The sequence below is a fragment of the Zalophus californianus genome, chromosome 8 (assembly GCF_009762305.2).
Source record: "Zalophus californianus isolate mZalCal1 chromosome 8, mZalCal1.pri.v2, whole genome shotgun sequence".
Classification (NCBI taxonomy): Eukaryota; Metazoa; Chordata; class Mammalia; order Carnivora; family Otariidae; genus Zalophus; species Zalophus californianus.
The window spans coordinates 65,932,926-65,948,063 of NC_045602.1; the positions used below are offsets into that span (position 1 = coordinate 65,932,926).

The 15,138-nt window shown below is 34.8% G+C and overlaps 1 protein-coding gene and 1 pseudogene across 5 annotated transcripts in view; one reads left to right on the plus strand and one right to left on the minus strand.

Annotated features, from left to right (window-relative positions):
• Positions 1-15,138, plus strand: part of CCDC88A (coiled-coil domain containing 88A) — a 118,409-nt gene that overhangs the window by 42,847 nt on the left and 60,424 nt on the right. For all 5 annotated transcript variants that reach the window (XM_027620946.2, XM_027620947.2, XM_027620948.2 and 2 more), the window contains exons 6-8: positions 3,168-3,251; positions 5,268-5,408; positions 14,049-14,221. In XM_027620946.2, coding sequence (XP_027476747.1) covers positions 3,168-3,251; positions 5,268-5,408; positions 14,049-14,221 — 398 coding nt within the window. The remainder of the gene's footprint in view (positions 1-3,167; positions 3,252-5,267; positions 5,409-14,048; positions 14,222-15,138) is intronic.
• Positions 7,592-9,918, minus strand: LOC113937429 (annotated as a pseudogene).

Here is a 15,138-nt window from a genome sequence, read left to right on the forward strand (position 1 = left end):
ATTGTATGTATATACTACATTTTGTTTATTGATGGACACTTGGGTTGCTTCCACTTTTTGCCTCTTGTGAATAATGCTATTGTAAACATAGGTAATACAAATAGCTGTTTGAGTCCCTGCTTTCAGTTCTTTTGCTGTCTATACAGGAGAGGAACTGCTGGATCATATATGGTAGTTCTGTTTTCAACTTTCTTAGGACCTGCCATACTGTTTTCCATAGTTTCTGTACCATTTTACATTCCTGCCAACAGTACACAGAGTTCCAATTTCTCCACATCCTTCCCAGCATTTATCACTTTCTGTTTTGGGAGCGAGGGAAGAGCCATTCTTTAAAGAGGGAATTTTAGTTTTTCTATTTTTATTTATTTTTTCATGTGGCATGTTCTGGTTTTACTTTTGCTAGAACTATGATCTATTCAGTGTTCTTATTGAAAACACTGTGATGTGTTCTCCATTTTATTGTTTTCTTGTTCAGTAGTTTGTTTTGGGTACTCTTTCCTCTATTTTAGTATAGTTTTTCCTCATAATCCTGTCTTTTTTAATAAGAGAAAGCACTGAAAGTACCAAGTGAAAATGTGAGGAATTTGAGGAATTAAAGAGCTTAAACATGCTGGTGAAAGATGTAGGACTTCAGGGTTAATGCAATTCTTCCTCCAGTCCCCAACTTCCTACTCAAATAACATTTCTTTTTTTTAATTAATTTATAAGAGAGAGAGAGAGAGCAGGTGGAAGGGCAGAAGAAGAAGGGGAGAGACTCTTAAGCAGATTCCATGCTGAGCAAGGAGCCCAGCTCAGGGCTCGACCCCAAGATCATGACCTGAGCTGAAATCAAGAGTCAGATGCTTAACCAATTGAGTCACCTAGGCGCTCCCCCCCACAATAACTTTCCTGCATTTTTCTTGGAATATCATGGTAATCTGCTGACTTAGATATCAGTTGCTATAATAGAGTTAGAAATAACTTTAGTGGCCATAACACATGAAGAACTTTATATAAAGATAAAAGAGAGCTTAATTTTAAGTGGAAAAAACAATTTGCTGATGATTATCTAGTCTTCTTCACAAGAGTCTTCACAGATGGAAGTAAAGCTATTTATATGTCTATTTTTAACACCAGACTTTATGCTCTAGAATGAGGCTGTCAATACAGTAGCCAGTGTGAGCTTTTTATGGCTATTTTTTAAATAGCCAATGTGGCTATTTAAATTAAAATTATTACTATTAAATAAAATGAAAATTTCAATTTCTCAGTTGCACTAGCTACATTTTGGTATTCAGTAGCTACATAGAGCTAGTGATTACTATATTAGACAACATTGATATAAAAAGTTTGGTCCAATTATTCAACTTCGGAGTTGTATCTTCTCTCACTCTCTTTTCCGTCTTGATAGTTTTTCTCTTTTCTATCCCTCAAGATCCTATAACCTTCATTGTGTATTCTTTAAGAAAGCCTAACCTATTTATAAAGCATATTTGGAATTCTTAAAAACTTCCGGAGTTTGAATAAAGATGAGATTTAGTAGAAATTGTGGGTATTTTAAGAGTAAAAGAAGAATTCTCATTGATTTGTGTTGAGACTATGTTAAAGGATGAGCTCCTAAAGATAGTATCAGTGAAGAAACAGTGACTATAGGGCTTAGAAAAGGGAAGTATATTTGTTAAGTTTAAACTGAAGGCAGACAAAAATATGGCAGTTGAATTGGGAGACCCTTGCACTGAGTCATAGGCATCATAACCCTGCTATTTTTTGTGTTCATTGGCTTGAAAACTATACATAGGTCAACATCTTTGGAAGCATTAAATTTAAAAATTGGGCATACCATACCTAACAAGTTAATTATGTTACAAATGTACTATCAGAAGGTCATTCTTAATTGTTCTCACTAGGCCTGTCTAAAATTATTTACTAGATAAAAAAAATTCTTGTTTTTAAATTGACTAATTTTCATCCCATCCCCCCAAAACTCGATTTCTTAGTCACAGCTAGAAATTGTACATTCTTAGTAATTTAATTTTAAATATTATTATATCATTCTAATAATTTTCTCTTTACAGGACACAGAACTATTTGCGCCAATGGGAATGTGTTAAATTAAATTGTAGGCAATAGAAGTAGAATGTTACAATTTGATATAATAAATACATAGAGTATAAAGCAGAACCTTGCTAAGTTTCTTAATGATCAAAGAACCAATTTTTTCTTTTTGTGAGTATATTCTCTTCACTAGTAGTTGGATAATTGGCCCAGGAGATGCAACTAAGCTAGACAAGGCAGTGCTGTCTGTTTTGTATGCACTTCTCATTTGGTAGCTGCAAGAATACAGTTACACCAGCAGTTGGATGGCAGTTAAAGAGTTGTAGACGGGAGGCAGAGATATTGAGATGCACGTTAAACTGTTACTCAGTACTGACCGGAAAGAAAAAGATTAGGTTTACATCATAATATTTTTAATTTATATAAATATTTTTTAAAAGTTATACAATAAAGAATTGCTGCCTTTATTCCACTCAGTACATGTATACTTGTATATATACTCTTAAATTTGGTCCCTGGTAACTTTATGTTATGGTAGAAACAAATATTTATTGCACTACCTTATAAATGTTGCACTGGGCCTCAAAAGTAGATTTCTTTTATTAAGATTGATAGGATGAAGATGTGAGAATGGATTGTAAGCTTGAAGTAAAAATTGCTTACAATTTTTTTTTCCCCCCAAGAAGAAAGGCTGTTTTGTTTGATGATAGCCAAAGACTGGCTGAGCTTTTTGGCTGTATTCCGAATTCTGCCACTGACTCACTGTGTTTTTTGGCAAGTAACTTATCCTCCCTGAAACAAGTTCTTGATTCTTTACTTTTCTGTTTGTAAAGTTAGCATAATAATATTGTACTGACCTCAGATGGGTTGTGTAATGGTTTCCCACTTTAGAACTTTACAGCATAAAAATAGCATGGGTTTTCTGTGCTATGCTTTTTAAATAAATATTCCTAAATTGTTATCTTTTCAGTAGGTAAGTATATTAGGCCAATTAAATGCAAAACAAACAAAACCCTCATTGTACTGTTCAAAACATAACCAAGTTTTTTGGCTTGATGAGTTTTTGGTTATTTATAACATATTAAGGACTATAGCCCATAAAACGTGAATGATCATTTTATTATTTCTTTTAGTGTCAGAAAAAAGAAGAATTTATTGAAAGAATTCAAGGTTTAGATTTTGATACAAAAGCAGCAGTCGCAGCACATATTCAAGAGGTAATAACCTATACACAGTTTTTATATACTAATTTTTATGAAGCTTGTGGTGTGTTTATATCTCCCCACATACTTGAAGTCCTAGGACAAGCAAGAACAAATCAAGGTCAGGTACAGATGAACCCTGCTGTTAGACAAATTATCGTCTTCTCTTTAGAGATAACTTTTTTTTAAAATTATTATGTTATGTTAATCACCGTACATTACATCATTAGTTTTTGATGTAGTGCTCCATGATTCATTGTTTGCGTATAACACCCAGTGCTCCACGCAGAACGTGCCCTCTTTAATACCCATCACCAGGCTAACTCATCCCCCACCCCCCTAGAGATAACTTCTTAAACGAATCCTCATGGCACAGTGCTAACTAACTACCGTGTACTGTTGCCTTCATCCATAGGGACGTTAGGTAGAAAGTGTTTAAGGAATGAAGTGTCTGTCTTTGTTAGCACAGAATGAACAGTATTGTAAATGGAAGCAGCAGAAAGTGGATCACTGCCTGTAATTCAAAACTAAAATGAGAGGTAAGATGATAACCTAAGTACTAAGTCATTCCAGTGATTTCCTTTTGAATGAATGGACACAGTATAATTTTTATTGAAGATATTACTTGAATTATAACACATTTGTAACATCCATATAAAAACTTAAGTCTAGGACATATTGTGCAATATTAAGTAATTAAAATAATTAACAGATGGATTTTAAAAGCTGCTATTTCTGCATCTATCTAGTCTTGAGCTTTTTAATCTTATACACTTAACAAGACTTTTTAGAACTAGATCATGTTAAACTTTACATGTTGATTAGAAAGAGAACTAAGGGAGGGAATTTTTAAATAGTAAAAATTGGTAGTGTTTAAAATATTCTCTATTTGAATAACCTGTGTTGTGTATATCATCTTTCCTCTTCGTTAGTATTCTTAGAGTCCAGCCTTCTTGTCTGTAATACTATCGTCAACAGTAGGCATATTAGTACTCCACAAGATACAGGGCAGGGGTTTTGGTAGTTTCCCCTTATATACGTTTGTTTGTTTATGCTAGCTTTGTGGTTTGTATTTTATTTTGAATAAATGCTAAGTATTGCAAGTTAGTAAATTTGCCATCATTCTTCAAAGTGTTATTTTGTGGTTTCTTGTGAAAGTTAAAGCAGAATATCAGAATCACAGCGAGAAAAGGAAAGCAAGAAATAAGTATTTCATTTATGTAACTTTTCCATTCTTTTAAAATCTTTATGTTAGTAGTCCATTTCTCCTAAGGTTCTGTGACAGTGTCATCTTCAGACTCTATAAAGATGTAGCTTTTCAAATATAAAAGTGCAATAACATATCCTACAAGATATAAAAACTTTTGCTTTTGAATCAAGCACAATAAATTTAGTCTTACCTAAAGAAAAGTTCAAGTTCACCTGATTTTGTTAAAACAGTTGTCAAACATATCAATATTACCTTCCCCTAGTAATGCCTGAATTAAATGTTTTACTTTTTAGTTGACAGGAAAACAAATAGAAATTTATTTATAGTTTATATTTAGCAAAAATAATTATTATTTGCCTTTCCATCATTAGTTTCAAGTGTTCTTTTTTTATTTAATTTTATTTTATTATGTTAGTCACCATACAATACATCCTTAGTTTTGTTTTTTTTTCTTTTTAAGATTTTATTTCTTTATTTGACAGAGAGAGACACCGTAAGAGAGGGAACACAAACGGGGAGTGGGCAAGGGAGAAGCAGGTTTTCCACTGAGCAGAAAGCCCAATGCGGCGCTCGATCCCAGGACCCCGGGATCATGACCTGAGCCGAACGCAGACGCTTAATGACTGAGCCACCCAGTTGCCCCACATCATTAGTTTTTGATGTAGTGATCTGAAGTTTCAAGTGTTCTTGAGGCATCATATTTACTTCTCATATTTTTGTGATAAGGGATATATGATATTTGAGCTAATGTACTAAAATGAAATCAGTTTTTAAGTAATAGCCATTCTAAAAAATTGTTTATTTTGGTTGCTTTGCTAAAGGTAACCCATAATCAGGAAAATGTGTTTGATCTGCAATGGATGGAAGTGACTGATATGTCTCAAGAGGAAATAGAACCACTCTTGAAAAATATGGCATTACACCTAAAAAGACTTATAGATGAGAGAGATGAACATTCAGAGGTTTGTAAATTTCTTTCAGCATATTGTGAAAGTTTGCTTTCCAAAAACAGTGATTTCAGAGGATCTTCAAAATTGATACTGTGTTTCTTAGGGACAGGTAATAAAGTACTTTATGTTCTGTTTTTTGTGCAACACAGGAACCAAAAAGGGTAGATAAGAGCCCCAAATTGCTAGTAAAGAGATTGCAGTTAGATTTTCTTTTAAATTATTATTCTGATTTTGTTCCTGTGTGTTTTTAAGTCATCCCCACAGCTCTGGCAACAGTACAGAAGTGTGAAACTGAAAATATTATTGATGTAAATGGAAAAATCATTGTCTTGAAGCATGAGAATTTGCTTAAGGTTAATTTCTTAGTTTTATTGCCACATTTTGAGGTTGGAAAAATAAGTTCAATAAAAGGAGAATAACAGGTGTTCTGAATAAAATGTCTCACAAAAGGTCTCAAATTTTTGTAGTCCGTAAATGAGGTGTGATTTTAAAAAAGAATTATTATAGGCTCCTGTAAGAAAGTACTTTGCTTTTTTAAAAGAGTAAAATTGCACCAGGTTTTTTGCCTGTACTCTCTGAAAACAGCTAATAATTTTATAGGAGTCTAGACTTCAGCACATGTGATGGTGAGTAATATTTTGTTAATAGCAGACCAAAGTACTCTGCCATTCGGAAGAATGTGTAGCTGTGATCACTTGTTCCATTTACATGGGAGAGACGTGTGTGTGTGTGTGTGTGTGTGTGTGTGTGTGTGTGTGTGTGTGTTTAAAGATTTATTTATTTGAGAGAGAGAGAGAGAGCACATGAGCAGGAGGGGCAGAGGGAATGGGAGAGAGCATCTCAAGCATTTTCCACACTGAGCACAGAGCCCAACGTAGGCCTTAATCTCAGGACCCTGAGTTCATGACCTGAGCCGAAACCAAGAGTTGGACACTTAACCGACTACACCACCAAGGCACCCCTGGAAGAGACAGTTTTGAGGTTATTTACAGAGAATTTGATTACTCTTTGGGCTAATGAAAGACTTGTGTAGAAGAAATTCCTAAAGATTGTTTTTTCTTTTTTCCTGAACAAAACTTTCATGTTGCTATAGATGAGGATTTTCAGTTTTTCTTTAGGCATTAAAAGAGAAGAAAAGATAGGAAATAAAGAAGTGTTTAGAGCAACAACTAATTTTTAAAAAGCCCAAAACTGTAAGACCAAAGGAAGAGTGAATTGAAAAAATGTCCCTAATATATATCAAACTTATCCTGAGATACTTAGATTATTTCATTTTCAATCTGAGTTTTGACCATGTGCTTTATCTTCTTTTTATATTAGCACCTTTTTACTGCTTTATTAATTTTCTACAACATTCTTCTATTTTTATTTCTTCTATTTGTATTTTGATAAGGTGTCCTCCAGCTTCTGAGGGCATGTATGAATTGTTTGATCTCACATGGGTGAAGAGAAGGATATTATTTTGGAGAAATGAGAACAAAATGTCATTATATGATCTATGTCAAAACTAAGGAATATGAAACACTATACTGATTGATTGAAAAACCTTTTAAAATGTATTATCCTGCCTAATTAAGCATTTTAGGTGAACTTGTTTTTTTAACAAGAAAAAAGTGGTGGCGTCCTCTTGTCTAAAGGTATTTGGAAACATGTTGCTGGCTGGTTTAAACCCAGTTTTCTAGGGGAAATTTTGTTAATTTGGGTCACCAGTGGACTAATTAGAAAAGATCCTTAAAAATAATTGTGAAAAGTATTAGACAAATGTAAATACAATTTATAAATGCAATAATTTTGTATTAATCAATTGGATTGAAACAAGTTCTTAGTTCGATTTTCCCTTTAGCTCTTCTGTTTTTTCTCCAGAATATTTTATTATTTTATTATATTTTTCCCTCCAAAATATTTTATATAAAAATTTTATATAAAAAATAAAATAGAAGAAAGTTATATGTCACACTGAATAACACATATTCCTAACATTTTTTGGAACACTTCAGGGTACAAAAGCAGCATGCTCATTTTTAAGTGCAAAGAAAACTTACAATAAAAGACTTCAAAAATTACCAATAAAAATCTGTACATTAGGATGTTTTTAAGGCCCTTCCATGTGTGTAGCATTATGTAGAAAGAAAAATGGAACTTCAAGAGAGGAACCATCACATCAGGTGTTACGCATACATCTGGGCCTTTCCTGCTTACAGCCCTATCTCTCTTTAGGGGGAGGTGTCACTCAGTTTAAAGAGGGCCATAGGTGTCATCATGGAGATGTAGTGCTCCTTGTTCATGCCATGCTTATCCACAAGCACCATGCTGGAGGGATAGAGTAGGGTTTGCAGTAAACAGCCTGACCTGCAGAGCTAGTGCTGGAGGCATAATCTTCGCTCCTATCCTGTTGATGGGGCTCAGAAACATGCCTATCAGGTCCACCATGGTGATATGTCAAAGATCCAGGCCATACTGTGCTTGTGGAAGCATTCCCATCTGCAGCCAGTAGAGGAGGGCTTTGGATATGGACACAGTGAGGAGTCTCCTTTTCTCATAAAACTGCTCTTCTGACACCCACATTGATGTTCATTGACTCTGTGCCCATCCGAGCCAGGTTGGATTGACAGACTCGGGCAGGGCTACCCTGTAGCTTGTAGCCACTGATGCAAGAGAACTAACAGGTGGCTCTACTTATTGCTGCTGCTGGAACACATCATGTAAGCGTTCCCTAGGGTGTTGAGTTTACTTTTTTGTCTGACTCTTATTTTAACTTGAAATTTGCAAATGTCCTTATTCTCAGCTCTGTCATATACTTGTACTGGCTTTGTGACCTCCTAGAAAATTTGACCTTTGGGGGATGCCTTTTAGAATAACATGACTTAGAATTCTTTCTGCTTTGTTTCTTTCCTCGGGGGTCTCCAAGGAACCCAGACGTCAGCTTATTAAGTTAAGCAGTGCATTTCTTCTTACTTGGCTACTTCATCCTAGAAGATTCATATCAACAAAGGAGGCTAGTTGGCTGCTCCAGGCCTTTTTGTCCATACATGTTGTATATCCTGGTGAGCAGTAATACTCTGGGAGTTAAAGTAGGCACCATCTATGCACTTAAATATCCTCTATTTGCTGGCATGGCAAGGATAGGACATCACTTTTCAGTCAGTATTAGGAAGCTTCAGGCTGCTCATAGGGGATACCCTTCCTTGTCAAAACAGAGTCCTTTTTTTCTGTTTTGATTCATCTTTTGTTACAATTCTTTTATTTCAATCTAGAAAGTATAATTTGTCACTCTTTTTAATTACTCTTCACTTTGTATTAATTTTACGTAGCATGTATTTCTTAAATCCTCTTCCTTTACTAAAAACCAAATAGATTTTAATGAATTTAAGATCTCTTTATTATCACTATTTATTTTATGCCAAGCATTGTGTTTGTATAATATACTATCTTCATAAGTCTGTACAATAACCCCATCTTAAAAATGAAGATACTTGAACTCAGAGAAGTTAAACAATTTGCCAAATCTAATTCCAACCCCTGTGTTCCTGTTTAAAATCTTTGCCCAAATCCATGATTGTGCTGAGCACATCTCTGATTCTTTTCCTTAATTGGGAGTTCTGTAAATAGAATTATTAAGTCACTTGAATTTTTTTCTTAGCTTTGGTATATCTTTTTATGTTATATTTGTTCTTCAGTGTATATTAATAAATAACTGCTTTTTTGCAAGATCTTGTGCTAAGAGTGCTTGGGAGCAACAAACTGGCAAACTTGCAAAGAAGGACCAAAGATCATTATAATCTAGGGGGGAGAAGTTACTTTAATGAAATAATTGGGTTTTTTAATTAAGTTTTTATTTAGATTCCAGTTAGTTGACATAAAGTGTAATATTAGTTTCAGGTGTAGAATTTAGTAATTCAACACTTCATACAACACCTTGTGCTCATCACAAGAAGTGCTCTCCTTAATCCCCATCACCTATTTCACCCATTGCCTCACCCACCTCCCCTCTGGTAACACTTTGTTCTCTATAGTTAAGAATCTGTTTCTTGGTTTGCCCCTCTCTCTTTTTTCCACCCTTTGCTCATTTGTTTTGTTTCTTAAATTCCACATATAAATGACTTATTTCACATAGTACAATACTGTCTAGCTCTATCCATGCTGTTGCAAATGACAAGATTTCATTCTTTTTATGGCTGAATAATGCTCCATTATATATACATATAAATGTATATGTATGTATACACACACACACACCACACAGACACCACATCATTTTTATCCATTTGTCAGTCAGTGGACATCTAGACTGTTTCCATAGTTTGGCTATTGTAGATAAGGCTCCCATAAACACCGGGGTGCATGTATCTCTTTGAATTAGTATTTTTATATTCTTTGGGTAAATAACCTAGTACTCTAATTGCTGGATTGGAGGGTGGTTCTATTTTTAACTTTTTTGAGGAACCTCCATGCTGTTTTCTTGAGTGGCCACACCACTTTCCATTCTCACCAGCAGCGCAAGAGGGTCCCCCTTTCTCCACATCCTTGCCAACACCTGTTGTTTCTTGTGCTTTTGATTTTAGCCATTGTGACCGGTGTGAGGTGATAATCTCCTTGTAGTTTTGATTTGTTTTCCCTGATGATGAGTGATGTTGAGCATCTTTTCCTGTGTCTGTTGGCCATCTGTATGTCTTTGGAAAAATGTCTGTTCATGTCTTCTGCACATTTATAAATTAGATTATTCATTTTTGGGGTGTTGAGTTTTATAAGTTCTTTATAGATTTTGGATACTAACCCTTTATCAGATATGTCAGTTGCAAATATCTTCTCCCATTCTGTAGGTTGCCTTTTAGTTTTGTTGACTGTTTCCTTCACTGTGCAGAAGCTTTTTATTTTGATGAAGTCCCAATAGTTGATTTTTGCTTTTGTCTCCCTTGCCTCAGGAGACATACCTAGAAAGAAGTTGCTACAGCCAGTGTCAAAGAGGTTACTGCCTGTGTTCTCCTCTAGGATTTTTATGGTTTCAGGTCTCACACTTAGGTCTTTAATCCATTTTGAATTGATTTTTGTATGAGAAAGTGGTCCGGTTTCATTCTCTTGCATGTCACTGTCCAGTTTCTTAACACCATTTGTTGAAGAGACTGTCTTTTTTCCATTGGATATTCTTTCCTGCTTTGTTGAAGATTAATTGACCGTATAGTTGTGGGTTCATTTCTGGGTTTTCTATTCTGTTCCACTGACCTACGTGTCAGTTTTTGTGCCAGTACCATACTGTTTTGATCACTAGACCTTTGTACTGTAACTTGAAGTCTGGAATTGTGATGCCTCCAGCTTTGCTTTACTCTAATAAAATTTTGAAAGCAATAAGTACCCCCCAAAAAATCATATATCTAAATACTATAGGAATTTAGAGAAGGAAGACATTGCTTACAACTGCTAGTGGAATGTCTAGGATCAGAAGTATCAGAAGGTTCATGAAATTAAATTATGCTTTCATAACATTTTTTGTCAGGTTTAAAAAAAAATGTTTGGAGGCCTTGAGCTAAAGAAGCTACTACCATTAGAGTAAAGCCAAATTGTCTACATAATCTTTAACGGAAAATGCCTCTGGGTACTCTTATCTTTTAGTACAAGGTTTCTTTCTTTTTTCTTTTTAGAAAATATTTCTCAGCCCATAGTTCTTTATACACTGGCATCTGGAACCTCTCAATATCTCCATAATACCACCTACTAAGTTCAAATGTAGTGTGTCTTCCTACTTTCGAGTTTTCCATTTTGTGAATCATTCAGTTAACTAATTTTGAGCAGCTGTTTTTGGGCTCAGTACTATGCTAAATGAGATCAGAGATACAGAGGAGGTATAAGAAAGATTGTATCCGGTTTATGGGGGAAAAAAACCACATTGTAAATGAAAAACATAAGATAGCGTATAATTAAATTCTAATTTATTTGTGCATGAAACAAATATTTATTAAGTACTGTGCACAGGAACTATTATTGGAGTCAGGAGATGTTAGAAGGCAAGATTAAAGATAATGGAGACAGTAAGAAAATAAATAAAACTTCATGAAGACTGAGCCTGGACTACGATGGAGATTACTAGTAACATTATTCACAGAGACAGGCACTTACTTGGGCTGGTCATACTGGGTAGGTGGTTAAGATGAATAGTGTCAATGAACATATAAACTACCCTTCAAAAAGTAGCAATGAAAGAGAAGTAGAAGGGTAACAAGAGGGAAATGTCTTTTTTTTTTTTTCTTAGATAGAAGACACTTGTGTATATTTGAAGATCAAGGAGAAAAAAGCCAGTAGGAAGAGAGAAGTTGAAAATGTTCCAGAAATAAGGAATATGTATTGGGAACAAAAGATGCATAAAAATGGAGGATTTAATCTCAGGTGGTTTTGTTTCTTTGACAAGTTGGAGGAGAGGTCATTCATCAGAAGTGATAATAGCAGTTTACAGGTGGAGGCTTAAGTAGAGAAAAGAAGTATGTTTAAAACAGTCATTGTAGAGAAATTTGTCAAGAAATCAAGATTTTCAACTAAAGGATTGATGGGCATTGAAAAGAGCTTAACTGAAAATAGATGGCAAGATGTGTCGTAGGATTGCGTATTTTTTGTTTTAGAGTTCTTTATAACCTTGGAGAAGGAATAAAAAAGATGATGTTAGGTAGGGAAAATGATGTAGTGTTTGAGTCAAACTTGAATTTGAGTTCCTGTTATACCTGTCATGAAATGTGTGACTTTGTTAAGTTAATCTTTATGAGCCTCAGTTTCCTTATTGTTTTACAATAGACATAATGCCTCTATTGTAGATTATAGTATTGCATGAGATCTTGTTGGAAAATCCCCTATGTGGAATTCTATAAATATTCATTCCCTTTTATTTTTTCCCAAAGAGTGGGCTGTAGTCAAAGAGTGGCATGGTAGTGTTACATTAGAAGGTAAGGATGACAGGCACTTAACTGTAGTTTCAAGCTGAGTAAGAACTCTAGAGTAGCCAGGAATAATCTGGGCAGAAAGGAAGAGTTGAGTGATAAAAGATTCAGGTGTAGTTATGGTGCCATGGGAGTAATGCTAGTAAAGGAGGCATGGCACGAGAGGAATGGTTCCTTCACTGGAAAAGTCTGTATGTATTGAATATGGAGCGAATGTAGAGTTGTAAACAGAAAAGGGACTAAGAAGTCGTGTTCTATGGTTTATCAGTAGTGATACTGGAATTTGTGAAAGCATTAGTTGGGCAGACCTTGATTAGGTGCTGAAATATATCCCAAGGTTGAAGAAATGAATTCTGATGGGTGGTTTAAAGAAAAAACAAAAGGGAAGGATAAAAGTAATGATTTAGTGAGGGCGTCATAAGACTTGGTGATAAGAAAGCAAAAATGGTGATTTCATGGTGCTGAGGTGGTTACCCACCTATTCTACCTGGAGTAAGACAGTTGGAATTACTAGTCAAGACAATTTGTTTGCCTGAGAAGTTTGAAAGAAAAGCTGAGGTATTGTTTAGAATAAGAGAATTTTCCAATAAGAGGAAAATTGGAGGAATGGAGGAATATGATTGAGTGAGGTAAATATAGGTTAAGTAGCCCTTAAAGTTCAGAACTCCTGGGGAAAGTAGAATGAGATTTGTGTCCCATGGAGAGACAGGAATAAAGGAAATGTTGAGATGGCAGATTACAACTACTGTTGCAAGAAAGAGAACATAGGATATGGAGTCAAGAGACTGGCCCTGGAGTCTTGGCATCGCTACTACAAGTTTTGTGATCATGGACAAATCAGTCTCTGTGCCTCAGTTATATCACCTGCAGAACGAAGAGATTAAACTAAATCCCTGAAGTTCTCTTAGGTTCCTCTGAGATCCTTGTCTACAATTCTAGAGCAGTATTGTGGAATTCTGCAATGATGGCAAGATTGTATTTCTGCGCTGTCCAATACAGTAACCACTAGCTACATGTGGCTGTTACATACTTAAAATATGGCTAGTGTGACTAAGGAACTGTATTTTTAACCTTTTTAATGTGTAATTAGGGACACCTGGGTGGCTGTCAGTTAAGTGTCTGCCTTCATCTCAGGTCCTAATCCCAGGGTTCTGGGATCGAGCCCCACATCGGGCTCTTTGCTTAGCAGGGAGTCTGCCTCTGCCTCTGCCTCTGCCCCTTTGCCCTGCTCGTGTTTTCTCTCTCTCTCTCTCTCTCTCTCTCTCTCTCTCTCTCTCTCTCTCCTAAATAGATAGATAGATAAATAAAATCTTTAAAAAAATTTGTAATTAAATAGCCGCTTGTGCTACTGGCTACCATATTGGACAGCATAGTTGCAGACATATTGCTCTTGGGTTGATTTCTTTTCTATGTCAACAGGTCTTTTACGCCTTTCTAACAGTTGCTTTCTAGTGTAGTTATTTTAGCAGAATTGATTTCCTTTATTAAAGAATTAGAAAGGGAAAAAAGTATTAAGTCTTATTCTAGTGTTATCTAGTAAATAGCTAATCCATGAACTGTTGCATGAAACTTTTTAAAAAGAGAGCTATCACAAAGTTAAAATCCATTTGACCAGTGAATTGTTTTTGATATTATAGGATAGTACTTAGACAGTGAATAGTGTTGATGTGTTTAGTTCTGTGATATGTAGAATACTAACAGTGAATCTGTGTTTATTTCTATATTTCCTTAGACTATCATAGAACTCTCTGAAGAACGGGATGGTCTTCATTTTTTACCGCATGCCTCTTCATCTGCACAGTCACCCTGTGGTTCTCCAGGCATGAAGCGAACAGAAAGTCGACAGCATCTGTCAGTGGAACTGGCAGATGCTAAGGCAAAAATAAGAAGGCTTAGGCAGGAATTGTAAGTTGGTGATTTCCAAGGCTCATTGAGTTTACATGGTCGCAAAGGTGACCTAAAAATGTTTTTTCAGCTTATGGAATATAGATCAGTTGTTCCAACTGCTAGCTTGTGTCAGAGTTTTCACTAGTATTTGTCAAAATGAGAAAAATAAGGAGACTGGCATAAAGTTTTCCTAATCCTAGATCTTATCAATTTAAAGATTGTCCTTTATTCTGAGTTTATGTCCTTCCTACCTTTCTTATATTACAATGATCTTTCTCTTATAAAATATTTTTCTTCCTTGGCAAATTGGGGTCTTCTTAATTTTTTTAAATTTTATATTCTTTGAAATCTAAAATACTGGCAACCACTGATTTGGTCAATAAGTTTAACTCTTTAAAAATTAATGTTATAAAACACCGAATTGTTGGCATACAGTATTACAGAAAATAATTTTGTGTGTATCTTCTGTGTTGAGTATTTGAAATGCCTGAGTCATATACTTAGACATGGTAAATATTCAGATTGGTTAGTGCTGATGAAATTATATTTATTTAACTTTCAAAGATCATTTGAGAAATGTCAGTGTAAATGTCACATAGGCATTCTTTGGTGAATCACATGTAAAGACATAACCAGTCTCTGCTGGAGATTTTTTATTTTGTACTTTAAAAAGAACAAAGGATTTTTATGTTTGGGCCTTTTTTCTTTTCTTTTTTTTTTTTTTCTGTTTGGTTTGTTTTCCTGGAATTTGGGCTTCAGAGTATAGATTTAAAATTTAAAGCCACAATATAACAATTAAGTTTATTTACTGATTATTTAAAGCAGTTAGTTTAAGAAAGTGATTGAATATGCAAGGTAGAAAAAATATACAGTCTATAGGAAAATTTGAAAACAAAAAAAAATACAGCTTTCATTGTGGATGTCTGCACTATTAT